General features: G+C 41.5%; 1 protein-coding gene across 1 annotated transcript; it reads right to left on the reverse strand.

Moving 5' to 3' along the window:
• Window positions 1–397: 397 nt before the first annotated feature.
• Window positions 398–3164, reverse strand: LOC118785181. The gene is made up of 4 exons (XM_036539751.1): window positions 2307–3164; window positions 1512–1961; window positions 1165–1261; window positions 398–801 (listed from the first exon to the last, which is right to left on the reverse strand). Exons 1-4 carry the CDS (start codon window positions 2722–2724, stop codon window positions 597–599), a joined length of 1170 nt encoding a protein of 389 aa, XP_036395644.1. The 5' UTR covers window positions 2725–3164; the 3' UTR covers window positions 398–596.
• Window positions 3165–14111: the final 10947 nt, after the last annotated feature.

Here is a 14111-nt window from a genome sequence, read left to right on the forward strand (position 1 = left end):
AAATCTTTTACTTGTCAAATTCTGTGTACTCATATTTTTACAATTAAATCAAGCAGAAAACATAGGACTTTATTGACATTATCCATTTTGTTGCACTCCACACTGCTTCTGGTTGGATTTTGATCTTGCAGGTTCTCTGAATTTGAGTAATAGGCTTCATCAAACAGACGTTTCATCATGAGTGTACATTGGATGTTAACGGCATTTGTTAAAGAAATTAAAGAAATTGTTGAAAATGAGATGTAAACCAAAAATAACACATTCCTCTGAATAAATAAATTTCTTCCGCATACATCTAGTGTTGTGTATGTGAAAGCAATGTGCCATTTTTCTGCCCTCCCACATGGCATTAAAGAGAGTTCTACTGTTCTTTTATTTGACATTCTCTTATTAAATGACAGTCATCTTCATGGAACAATGGAATTCTACAAGCAAACACAAGGTAATAACACAGACAAAATGACCTTACATTATCTTGCCATGATCATCAATGGTACAAGGGAACTCAGGACTACCAAAAGGACTAACCCAAACCCTGTGTTCACAGGCAGTGTCCTGACCCCCTACTCCACACAAAAGTCCCACAATGGGCCACCTTAATGCCATTCCTCCAACTTTCCTGTGGATTCCACAGTACAGTGACCTATTGTTCCAGTGCTTTGTGCAGAGGTACATGCAAGAGTTTGTGTGAAGATTTTTTTCCGGGCACGATGGCGTCTGGCCGCTTCCCTCCAGGCCTCCCTCTTGAGTTTCTGGGTGTGTTCCGGCAGGTCACAAATGAGTTTTCTCCTCTTCTGGTACCTGGGGCAGAACGAAATCTGAGTGCGGGCTTTAATACAACACAAATCACTCCCATATCTAAAGAAACTAAACTGTTACAGATGAATCTACTGTCATTTTTGATGACAGGGAACTATACTTCCATAGAGCTACTATCTGGACACAAATTCATCTATTGTGAATCTGAAGATCAACACATATCTCTTTCATCTGTGATCTCTTTCACAGATGTGTTCAAGTAACAGGACCAAAAGTATTAAACCCAACAATTAAGAGGAAGCTATGAGAATACCTTGAGGTTGTCATCAAAATAAAATCATATCAAGAACCCAGATCTAAAAGCCATCTGCAGAGGACCCAAGGAACCAGGCTGGGGAGTAATACCTGCTTCTGTCCCTTTCTCTGAAGACACGCTGTCTCTCAGGGTCAGCTCGGATCCTGTCTCTGTACCGCTGCTGCCTCTCTCGATTTGAAAGCCTCTCTGAAACAGCAGCACCATCCATACATATTAGTCTAAGGCATGACACCATATAAAATGCCCCTATGTTGGTATTTTTTAAAAAATAAACACATTTATTAAAAATGCATCAACTCTTTTTTTTGTTGAAGCAAACTGGTCTTGCAGAAAGAGAGCACTGGAGCTTTAAATCTTGTTAGCAAGGTACCATACCATTGACAGATAGCGCTTGTCACCACTATATACCTGCCTACAGACGGACACACAAACATACTTTGCAGGTATGATGCTGAGTTGTTCAGTCTCTCTTCTGACTGCTCTGAGGGCCAAAAGATGCTGTTCTGGGTCCCCACAGCTCTGTGCTGGGATAACGGGATGAATGGTGAGGGTCTTGGATAGACTTCACACTCTTTCCCCAGCACACACTTGGACATGGGGCAGCCCCCTTCCCTCCCGATGCTCTCCTCAGACACTTCCCACTTGATATAGACTGTGTCCAAGTCGAGGGGCTCCTCTTTCACCTCAAGGGGAGTGACTGGGCTGGCTGACAGTTTCCTGCCAGTCTCTGGCTGCCCAGTTGGCTGGTCCTGCAACAGGACAGGGCTAACAGCCCTCTCGCTGGGTTCCTGGGGATTTAGGTCTGACTCTGTGAAGCCCTCCACACCACATTCTGTAGCCTCCCTATCCTGGGCATGTACACCGGAATCCATCCCCTCATATGATCCTGTGACAAATATAAAAATCAGTTTCTTTAATGTGTACAGGACGGCAATCAGGAATGTGATTAAGAGGTTCATAACAAAGGGTCTCTTCCGTTCCACAGAAGCATAAAGTTTTAATGTATTAAACCGTTTACATGCCCTGTAAGCACTGTCCAGTACATTCAATGTATGTACTGTATGTATGTATGTATGTATGTACCAGCATATGGTTTCTATGCTGGTTACCGACAACCACTTGCATCAACAATACTATCAGAACAACCTTACGACTCCCAGTAACACGGAGGCAAGAATTTAAATATGTTACTTCAGCTGAGTTTAATATGTACACGATGATTTCTACTCACTTACAAACTCTGTCTTCCACATACATTGACTGAGAACATCTTTGTGCTCATCGTCCACTTCTGGCGACACGCATAAACGCTGCTTGCCGTTATCTTCTGACGAAAGACCAGAGTCGTGACCGAAGCTGCCATCTCCATTGGAGTCCATGGTAACGTTAGCGCCACACTGCTCGACCGAGCGTCTGAATCGACGCAAAGTGATCAGTTCTCTTTCTGCCCTCTCCATTCGAATTCGCAGCACTTCGTTCTCTTTGTCCTTAGCTGCCATCTTCTTGTGGTATCCTTGTACTTTGTTGTTATTTATGGTACAAAACACTTTCAGGACTACCTTAATCGCTGCTCTGACTGCATCTTCAATTGCACGGACATCCTCATTTGAAAAAAAGGAACATGTGTGGCTGCTTTGGAGTGTGTCCATCCTGAAATCTGGAACTCCAGCTCGCTTGTTAGCTAAACGTTTCCTTGTCGAAAGACTGGGGACGTTAGCTGAGATAACGATAGGTAACTCTGTGGTTTAACTAATATTGCGAGCTAATCGACAAGCTGAAATAGACTTTCACCAACGGTGCTTCCTTATAGTTTGTAAGTTTAAATACCGAATAGTCTTCAGCTGTGTAGACAGCTGTAACCTAACGGTACCTAACGGCACGATACTTCCTGGCGATGCTAGGCTACTTATAGTTTAATAGCAGTCCTCGTTAGCGTGCACCTACTACCAAACTAAAAGCGCACTGCTAAATTCTGCAAACAAGGGTGGATACAATAATGCACACATTAGACTCACAATGCAACAATGGTTTAAATCACTATGCAGTATGTGTTCAACTTCAGAGCTCAGAATAAGCAGTACATTTGTGACGCTACAACACATCTACTTCCGTGAGTCAGAGGTTTTCCAGACGTGTCACACTCTCGTCAGAGCGCCCCCGTGAGTACAATCCGTGCCTTCATCAGAGCATGATTTGTAGATAAACCACATTGAAACGTGTTGTTTAAAATACATACAGGAAATGCAAGATACTTCATGATATGAACCTCTGCAGGGAAGCCGGTGATATGACACAAAACCACAATTAGATGATGTCAAGTGTTTTCAGGAATGCCCGGAAACAATATACTCAAATTCTGTCTATCCCAATTGATCCAATGCCATATTGTTTTATGTTAGTATCTTGTATTGTGGAGCTGTCCTTCCAATTAAAATCATCAATTCAATTACATTTTTGAGTGAAGGGAAGTGCATGGTAGCTTTGTTGTGAGGGTGATCAAAATACAGGAACTAAATTGACCATGCAGGCTTTATAGAGTAAACTCAACTTTTGACATTTGATATTTGGAAACCAGGTCATGGAAAGGCCACTAAAACTAATTTAACTGCGTTTATTTAGGAGACTGGGAGTACTGAGTGTGTCAAAGGCCTTTGATAAATCAACATAGAAAGCAGCACATGAGAGACACTTATCAAGGATCATTGAAATATCATTATGATACTTTAGAGTAACAGTAATATACACTACAGCAACTATACTATGTGTAATGGGGTGATCAGTATATTAAATTTTGATCAATATACAAAGGTATAGATAAATATAAATAAAAATATCAAATGGACATTGGTCAAGAGCAGTTACAGTCAGACCTGTTTCCCCTTTTGAAGAGAGGCAAAACAACAGCAGAAGTGTCATTTGGGAAAAAAAACACCCTTTTCCCCTTAAACTTGATTTGGTCATGGTTGAGTCAAATTAAAGTTACAAAAACTTTGTTCTAAGTTGTACGTTTATTTCAGACTTCAACTAGATTGATTTGTGCAAAATGAATGCACTCCCAATATTAAAATATCAGTTGTCTGTGCTGTGTATGTTGTAATTTTACATTTACATTACATTTATTCATTTAGCAGACACTTTTTTCCAAAGCGACTTACATAGGTCACAATGTTAAATAACAATGGTGATAATAATTCATTTCCCCTTTTCATGAAACCATTCTCTGACATTAGTCAATAAGCGCTAGTGTTATCACCTTGTCACACAATGGGGGGGGGGGGGGGGGGAATACATAGCTCAAGGGTTACAGACCCATGTTCCATTGCACTCCCATGACTGACATAATAATCAGTGACTCAATACAGTTAATCCTTGCACTATCATAATTACACCACAGGAGGGCAGTGGATGGTAAAGAATGATAAACAACAATTTCAATGGCGTTAAGAGTTTGGGCTACTAATACATCCAGATTTGTAGCTAGATGTCTTCAGTAGACTGTAGACAGTAGTCTGGTCCTTTAAACTCTAAAGGCTCTTTTCCATGGGACCTGCCACATGCTGGGAAAACCTGGTCTAATGGCTGTTGCAGAAACTTGGGCTGGCATCCAGCAGAGAAACATTTGTAGAGGAACATATGTGGTTAGCGGTGTTGACAAATAGCAAGCAATGCTGACAAATAGCACCATTCATCTGTTTATTTCATTCTTAGCATAGTAAACCAAATTGCATAGACACACACACACACACACACAACCATACATGTACCTATTTTTCAATTGTATGTATAGGTTGGAGAATGTTTAAAATGAAGATCAACTTAAGTAAGCATGCTATAGTTTGGTATGGACACATATTTATGATTGTTAAGATGATTCAACTCAGATTACTGTATAATATTTTGCATGTGGTCAGGGGAAAGAGATGGTCACAGAAACCACATATGCAGCTGCAGCGACCTCTCTGCCGGTCTTCTACACGTCGTTGTATCGGGGGAGAGTGTTTGTCAAAAGAAGGACTGAGGGGCTTATCAGTCATGAGCTGTTGTGCCGCGCTGCTCTGTGAAGTGACCCGCACACTGAAGTGAAGTGGCGGAGGTGTGGGGAGGGGAGCGAGGTCGAGTATGTTCAAGGGAAGGGGGGGGGGGGGGTCGTGCAGATGTACGTGCGTGTGTGTGCATGTGTGCGTGTGTCTGAATAGGGATGGAGGCAGGAAGGGTTTGGAAGTGTTGGAGCAGAAAATCCCCCCCCTCCCTCTCTTCCTCTCTCTCTCTCTCTCTCTCTCGCTCCCTTTCTCTTTCTCTCCCTCTGTCGCTGGGCCAGACGTAAAGCAACAGCAATTTGTGCGATTTCACAGCTCACTGGGTCCTTAAAACTCTGACAGCCTTGCACTGGGAGAGGGAGAGGTGGAGGGAAAGAGGGAGGGAATTTAGAAGAAGTGAGGAATAGAGGGATACCAGAGTGAGGACTGGCAGGGGTAAATGGTTGGAAAACATGACAGAAGATGAGGGGAGATATGGAGAGGTTGAGAGGGTGACAAAGTGAAAAGCCTTGATTTTAGAGAGGAATGTGGAAAAAAAGGAGCAAAGAGGGGGAAAGCTGATGATGGGAAAGGAAGGCATGTATGGAGATTGGAGAGAGGGAATGATCCATATGAATTAAAAGAGAGAAAGCAGAACAAATATAGTTCAGTTTCACATGGTTGTATGTTTATTATATACTAATTTTATTAACAGCATGACTCATCCAAGTGGGAAAGGACAAAGATAGTAGTGCTAGCCAAGTCTGCCATCATGGGTGCAGCATTGAGAATTTTAGCATACCTGGCTATGGAGAGAGATAACGCCAATTTTTCAACTGTTCAAAGTACAATAACCAAGTACAATTTCCTCATTTGTTCATTTTTGTATACTTCATTCATGCAAAAGTAAAGGTATGCAGTTTCAAAGCTGCAGTCACTACACAAGGAATGATTAATTAACAAAAGTATCATTTTACTTTCTAAGGAGTAGGATTGCTTAAATACGAAAATATCACAATTCTGAAAGTTAGAAATGAATGTAGAGGAAGGACACAAAAACATTTATATTATCTTCAAATCATTTATTTTAGAAACTTTTGTAAGAAGGTTCTTGAAAAGTGAGAGCTTATTAATAAAAGCTCAGCACAAAATGAGACCCAGTATGCCACATAATCCTTCTATCTCTCCATGCACTCTCGCCCCTCAATGGGACTCATTTTGGGTGGTCATTACCCTACAAAGTGCCCTCTGTGGCAGTAGTGCTCCCATAATGACCTTGGAAAGGAGTCTTTGAAGATGCACGTGTTGATCGTATGGAGAAGTCCTATCAGATGAAGATAAACAATGGCAGTCTTTATAACCATTATATAACCTTATCAGCCTAGCCAATTCCCTTATCCAAGGCAAGCTCGCATAGCTCATGTTCATATGTGTTGCCCATTTACATAGCTGGATATTTACTGAAAAAGTTGAGGTAAAAATGAATGCCTCCGGGTGTAATGACAGTTTCCCAGTTGAAATTTGAACCTGTAAACCTCTGTGCAAGTCAGTTTTCTAAACTGTTCCACATTGCAACCACAGTGCCTGCAGTAAGAGAATATATTCTCTGAGGCTCTGTTTAATTGAAACATGATTTAACCTTTCAGCTGAGTGCTCTCAATGGAGGCCAGCGACCACACTTGACTCAACCTGACCCAGAGCCCTTCAGATAAGAAGTGTCACCTGTGTTCTTTGCCCGGAGGGCTGCAGGGCATCTGGGCAGGCTTTAGGTTCAGCCATGTGACAAGGAGATTTATCAATCCCCCAAGCTATGACACAAGTGAGATTCACACCAGCTCTATCCAGACACACTCCAACACTGACCAAATGCACCTCTGATCATGACTCTTCGCTGCTTCATAGTGGGTATTTCAGGTCTGAAGGGATAAAAACTCATTTGTACAGGTAGAACAGTGTGTCTATGTCTGAAGACACCAATGTGTAAAGCAGTTTGAAGGAATACAAAAGCAATTGGCAAGCTTTCATTAATCTTCTGAGAGACCCAGTGATTGAGACTAGTAGCTTGGAGGTGGTGCAAAAAAAACTGTGCAAAGAGCACATTGGTAGAGATAAAGTGGATGGAAACTGAAGAGTAAAATGACGAGGGTTGGAGATTAAGGCAAAGGCGAAAGCCCTGTGTGTCACTCCCCTCTGCTTTTTATGGCTGCCTTCCCTCAAATAGAATTACCATACAGGGCAAGGGGTCAAGTGAACAGTGCGCCCCCCAACCAGCCAGCTGGAAAGCACTGAGTTCAGAGGTCATCGCTTAGCCGTCTGATTGGCTGATCTTTGAGACAAACTAAATTAACCTCTGCCGTCCCTTCTTTCACGCAGATGTGTACAAAATAACTTAACATTTCTGCTCGGTTTTGTACACCCCATCTGAATTGCCCGCTGGGAGGTATGACCATGAAACGAGACTGGCTTAATTTCTTTAAAACTAGGCTGGCACAATTTCCCCCTGATGACCACCCTAGATGTTTCATTCTGATTCCTACAATGTCACTCCAGATCAAATCCTGCAGTCAAAAGAAGGCAATTAACTGTAGATTCATTTCAAAAAGCATTGTTCCACAGTTAGAGTAATCATGAGTTTCTGCACACTGTCTCTAGAGTGTCATGAAACACAGTTTTGTTGATTTTAACATGGTACTTTCCAGTGTAATTATTTTTTTTTGAGTGATATTTATACATTTTCCCAACTGATTGTTGCTAGTTTATGTAACTATCTCAAGTCCATATTCTTCTCATAGGTATGTTAACGCTTATTTAAAACCATAGTGTATTTGGATTTCATATTATTGTGTTGTATTTCATTCTCTGTACTTGTTCTCTCCTACTGATCCTTTAGTGGTCCCCTCAGTAATGTGACTCTTCTAATGGCATGCAGAGCAGTAAAATCAGATCTGTAACTGTAGAGGTCCCTGCTAAAGGGTTGTGTACATTATGTGCAACCTCAGTGTTGGCACCTCTTACTTGAACTCGCCATCTTTGTAATTTAATTTTTTATCCCATACATGACTTTGACCTTCTCTTTGCTGGAAGCATTTCGTAAGCAGTGATTTATGGGCCAAATAAATCCAGTGGCTTCATTGAAATGTGCTTTAAGGTGGGGGTCACAGTTTAGGTCAAAGATGGCAGCACATAAATTGAAGAGAGGAGATGGATTGAGAGAGAGAGAGGAACACAAGAGATGGCAAGGGAGGGCAAGTTCACAATGTAGTTAAAAAAAGACACAAAGACCTGTTGGGAAGTGCATATGATTCTGAGAGTGAAATAAGTATATGTAGGCTATACTTCTGAGTCACATTCCCTACTTACATTCTCATATTGTATTACTTAATTTCTTTGCTCTTGGTTACCATTAGTGGGAAATAATGATGCTGAACAAGTGAGATGGAGCAACGTGAATTCGGTACCTACAATACTACTAAAACAACTGTGTTGCAACAAAGAATCAAACCACAACTCCAGAGATAACTGATGGTGAAGGAAACATACCATTCATTAATATGCATGTATTGCTGTCCAATGGGGATAGCAGGGATGGAGATGAGGCAGTCACAGCCTTGGACGTGGAGCAGGATATTTAGTAGTTTGGACAATGATGCGCTGATCTTGAGTGGTGTCTTTGCTATCAAAAGCAAGAGTGACAGCACTGATGTTCAGGTGGGGTATGAAAAGTAATAGCAATCCTGTAAAGACCATGCACTGGTATTAAGATTGGTTTCACTGCTAAAAAAAAAAGGGGGGAGGTCAGTGATTAAGAAATGGCAACCCTGAGGAAGCCCAGAGGGCCACACTGCAGATTTGTTTGGTGAAATCAAAACTGTGACCATCAAGGATTCCACTCTCTGGTCTATAAGAACAGTGAGCAATGTCCTGGTCAGAATTTGCAGTATATGAGTCAAAAAGGTGTCCATACACACTTTGTATGTTTCCGAGAAAGAGGTTGAAGAGTACATTGCATAGAATCTGTTTGAGTGGAATTGCTGGAAGGGAAAGAGTATGGCCTTTCCAAGGAGAAAGAGATAGCCAGGCATACACAGGAGTGAAGATTAATGGAATCACAAAGGATCCTGTTTTTAAAAACAATGAATGTGACGTGTGAGAATAATTATTTTAGGTGACCTTTGTGCAGAGGTGATAATCTGGGTGGAAGAACTCAGTCTAAGTCTTGATATCATGAGCACCAGATCCTAAACATCAGCCAAGAGTGACTGGGATGGCATGTGTGCTATCTGCCAATTTATGGGCTGGCAGGGTTTACCCCATGCCCATATAAATTCTAGAACCAGAAAATACTGGTGACTATATTGCATATGTAAATACAACTTTTCTTTATACTCAGGTCATAGATAACCATCATCATTTATCTTGCTCCCTGATCAGAATTAATTGAATTAACTTCCAAGAATCTACAGGTATTCATGCCTTTGATAAAGAGAAAATCCATACGATCAAGGTGGATATTCTTATCAACCATCCATTTTCTGTTCACTCCATTTATAAGGATTTCTGATTTAAGAATCAATTGCATGGAGTGGTTAAAAACACTGAGATACTCATGTGAAAATGTAAACAAATATGATTGAACCAGAAATGAACCCGAAATGCTGTGGAACAGAATGGTCCTCTTTCTAGCCCTTATTTGATGTTATTTTGGTGGCAGCCATGGTAACCAAAGGTGGAAGACAGGAAAACATTATACTGACTGCTAGAAATAAATGTCTGCATACAGACAGTATCCAGTCCAGAGAGTTTTTTCATGACCAATCAATTCCAACACTGCCGCCATTGATCTAGATCATTATAGCTGATCATCGCTGCTCTTGATTCAGATGCATGAAGCTGTGATTTTGATCATTTCATGAAACTATACACTGTAGTAAACAGAACAGGAGTGGGGTACATCTGGACTGCATAAAATATTCCCACATCAGTCATAAGTGCAGTCTAGTAGGTCTATAAACACAGAGATTTGAAGGCTAAGACTGGCTTGAAATTGTGGATGTGTTTGGAAGTGTTGGAACTCTCCTTGGCTTTTGATTGGCTGTTGATTGCCTTGGGGCTCTTGTGGTTATAACACATATGGGGAAGTAGCATAGGGGCCAGGAAGGGGTTGTCCTCCCTTCCAGATTGTGTCATCTTGGTGGGGGGTAGGTCAGAAGTGCCAGTGGCTGGAACACCAGGCTTACCATTAATGAGGCCTAATCACTAATTAGGGAGCCTAATGAAGGTTGTTAATGACCACCAGGGAGCAGCCTGCTCATTGAAGACTTTTAGGGGAGGGTTGGAAGCTGAAACCATGGTCCAGGTTGTCCTTTGGTTCCAATAGCATTTTAGTTAGAGATGGAAATGACGATTTTCTATTTGAAGGGGGACTCTTGGTGTAATGGTTGAAAACAATGCACTCAGAACCTGGAACACTGGAACACTGTGGTTTAAGCCTTGAGCTAGGCTCTTAAACTCAGTTCTCTTAAAACAAATGAATAAAATGATTTTAAATGGAAAAAATGTAAAGGAAATGGGTTTATATGTGATTCATCTGTATGCCACTGTTCGCTGCAACATCTTCAGCATGATTTTGTCTCTCTATTAATGCTACAGATTTGCAAAACAAAAATGAATACCTGAATAATGAATGAATGTATATTCCTGTGAGGCAGGTGCATGTGGCTGATTATTAAAAGCACCACTTAAATTTAGGCAATTTCCCCTCCCTTATCAGTGGATAGGTTTGATGGTCCTGCCACCCAAAGTCAAGCCGTTTCTGCGTTTTCATCTCCTGATGAACTGAAGCTGCGGGGGTCCTCTCAAGTGAACGGCTGTCAATGCTATTTTTCATCCATCTCTCTTTTACATTTCAATTAGGAACCCTCTGATACTGGCCCGCCAAAAGCACTCAGAAGCTGGACTCTTGTTTAATCTCCCCATTTATAAAATGAATATTAGCTATATTGCTGTCAATATCGATTTGCACTAAAGGTTAAAAGCTTGGCTTGAATATGAGTTGCCTAGCGACCACCCCTTCACCCCACTGACAGCTCGTGCCCTGCCTGGCCTACCCAGACGACTGAAGCCTGGGCCTTGATTTCTTGCCCCCATCTGTGATTAAATCCAGCCTCTTTCCCTGACATGCTGACCTTAACCCTGGACCTCCCTGCCCCTAGGTCACTTAACCTTGAACCCAATTACAAGATAAGGTTACTTAAGTGTGACCCATGCCTTGGTTTACTCAGTTAATAGGACAGTCAGTAAAAAGAAAAAGCCAGCACAGCTGATACGTCTGAGCCAATTCACTGGGTTGACACAAAGGTCGAGCTAAAACCATAAAGAACGGCCGTTTCGATTTCTCATGCAAACTGAAATTCAGCAATACACACTGCAGCAGGCAAAACTCCCAGCTACAGAATATTGTTATTGTTATCATTATTATTATCCTATATTTGCTGAGCAGACACTCTTATCTGTGGCAACCAACATAGCTTACGTATCTACATAATGTCAATTTATACAGCTGGATATAAGATATCAGTACCTTGCTTAAGTATATAATGGCATACATATGTTTGAACACGTAAAGCCCTGTTAGACTACTCATTGTTTTTTTTTTGGTTTTTTTTTTAGTTTTCCTACATTTACATTCCACATTCACACTCCTCTTGTTTTGAGTGTAAGAACCTGTTTTTAACTTTTAACTTTTAATGAGTCTGCCTCACCTGCGATTTAAAGTAACATACAGTGGATTAAAACATGAAACATTACACAGCAGGAGCTTTTCTGTACTTAATGAGCTCCGGAACCTTTTAAGTCCCTGTCCTGAATCTAAGCAATCCATGGAAGCTCAAAACCTTTTGTATTTTGAAAGTTATACTTGCCGTCACTGTAACTCCCTTTTTTTGACAATACGAATGACTCTACAGAGTTTGTGTATTGTGAAGGAAGCTACACACGTTCCAGTTGGTGTTCCTTACCTTTTTGTTTCACAACGCAGGGACAGAATTTTCAACAGCCGTCTGTGCTGAAGTCTTCTCATACTGCTTTTCTGCCAGAATGATGGCCTGCATGAGAGCTTTGTGACGTTTACACATGCTGAACAAATACTTCACTGTTTGGAGTTATTCTACTTTAAAGTCACACATGCTTGTACTGCACTGTTCTCTGTTTGCCCCCCCCAGGCTGAATTAGAGAAGGTAATCTGGAGTCACACTTATACAAATGACACGTTTTTCATTTCATACTTGTCTGGTATGGAGGCAATCTGCTGATCTCTACTCCCCCCCCCCCCCCCCCACTTGCCCTCAAGAGGATTCTGAGAACAGTATAAACCAGCTTGTAAGAATAAATTCGAATTCGAAAAGGCAGATTCAATACACACAGTGTGTGTAAGCAAACCAAGACATACACTTGCATTGCACACATCTTTTTTCCATAATGTAGTCAATCTTAGAAGTCCTTTCTTTAAAGAGAGTTGATTCTGTTTCCCTCTGATAGTTCCGCTGCTCTTTCTCTTCTGAAAAAATGCTCATTAAAAATGAGAAACAACAAGACCATAAAACCATGTATTAAACAATGTGACTCAAATAGCAAGGTTATGAAATAGATGCTTGAATTGCATTTACACAATTAAAGGTCAGGTTGAATGATGAGCCTTGTTGTCAATTGCGAATGACGGTAAACGAGAGGAAGAAAACACAAGCCTCATAAAATCTGATTTTGATTTCAGGTTAGTGATTTGTGATTAATGGGAGCTATTTATCTTCTGCTTTATCCATATCTATGAATGACTTTTGATAGCTGCAGGATTTTAGGACTGCAGCACTAGTTTAACAATGCTGGCATGTCAGTTTTGGGTCAATTCCAAATTGAGGCCATCGTCTATGTCCTTGGTGAGTCAACAAAGGGCTTCCAATTAAATTCTTGACTGCATGGTTGACACGTGTCTTTGTCCAAATCATGTCACATTGGAATCAACCCCTCACACCTTTTCCTCACAAACAAACATCAGAAACATATGTGTACACATGTCCATGCACACAGACCATGGTGTACTTTTTCCACACATAACCTACACTAAAATGTATTCTAAATTGAAACATTGATTTCTAAATGCAGGTACAAATCTGCGGAATGAAGTGAACATAATAAATGCCTTCTGTCATCCAGCTGGGCACGTACACACGCGGTTGTGCCATCTCTTCCCCAGTAAACGCAGATAGCAGGAACTCTTTGGCAGTTCAGTAGGCGTCAGCAGTAAAAATAACACAGTTCCCGTTTTTAATACATCACTTCGTTAGTGCTGCCTGATTGCTTAGCACTGGTGGAAAAAAAAACAAGAGAGAGAGAGTGAGTGAGAGATAGAGAGAGAAATCCCTGGTAGCAGCGGCCTGCTGACCGGCAGTTGAACCTCACTCTGAACTGAGGATGAACCCTCAACTTGAGGAGCGTCGGTCACAGATCTCCCTGGGAGCTACAAGCTGGGGCAGCCAGCCCTGGGAGTGACACACACTCCCATACACACACACACATACTGCTGAACCGCAAGATGACCCTGCTCACCCCATTGTAGGCACATGTTCTCCAGTTAACAGAAGTGTGTGTTTACAGGCAGAAAAGTAAGCACACACAGGTACAGAATGTACACTTATTTGACACACACTATATATTGTGTCCCCATCATGTACAGACAAGCCACACACACACACACATACACACACACACACACACACACACACATTGACACTCCTCCCACTATCTGCGCCCAGTGGGGCACTTTAGAATGTGTTGGAGGGTCACAGAGAGGGCATGTTAAACATCTGAATTCTGTCCCTCTTTGGCATGCAGATCATAATGTCAGGGGTGAGGTAAACATCGTACATGGTACCGTTTTCAGTGGGAGCTGAATATTTTGAACGAAGGCTGTATTATTGTTGGAGTCCTATTATCTGTGCTGTGTGAAGTGGGACAATAATGACCCT

The sequence above is a fragment of the Megalops cyprinoides genome, chromosome 10 (genome assembly GCF_013368585.1).
Source record: "Megalops cyprinoides isolate fMegCyp1 chromosome 10, fMegCyp1.pri, whole genome shotgun sequence".
In the NCBI taxonomy this organism is placed as follows: Eukaryota; Metazoa; Chordata; class Actinopteri; order Elopiformes; family Megalopidae; genus Megalops; species Megalops cyprinoides.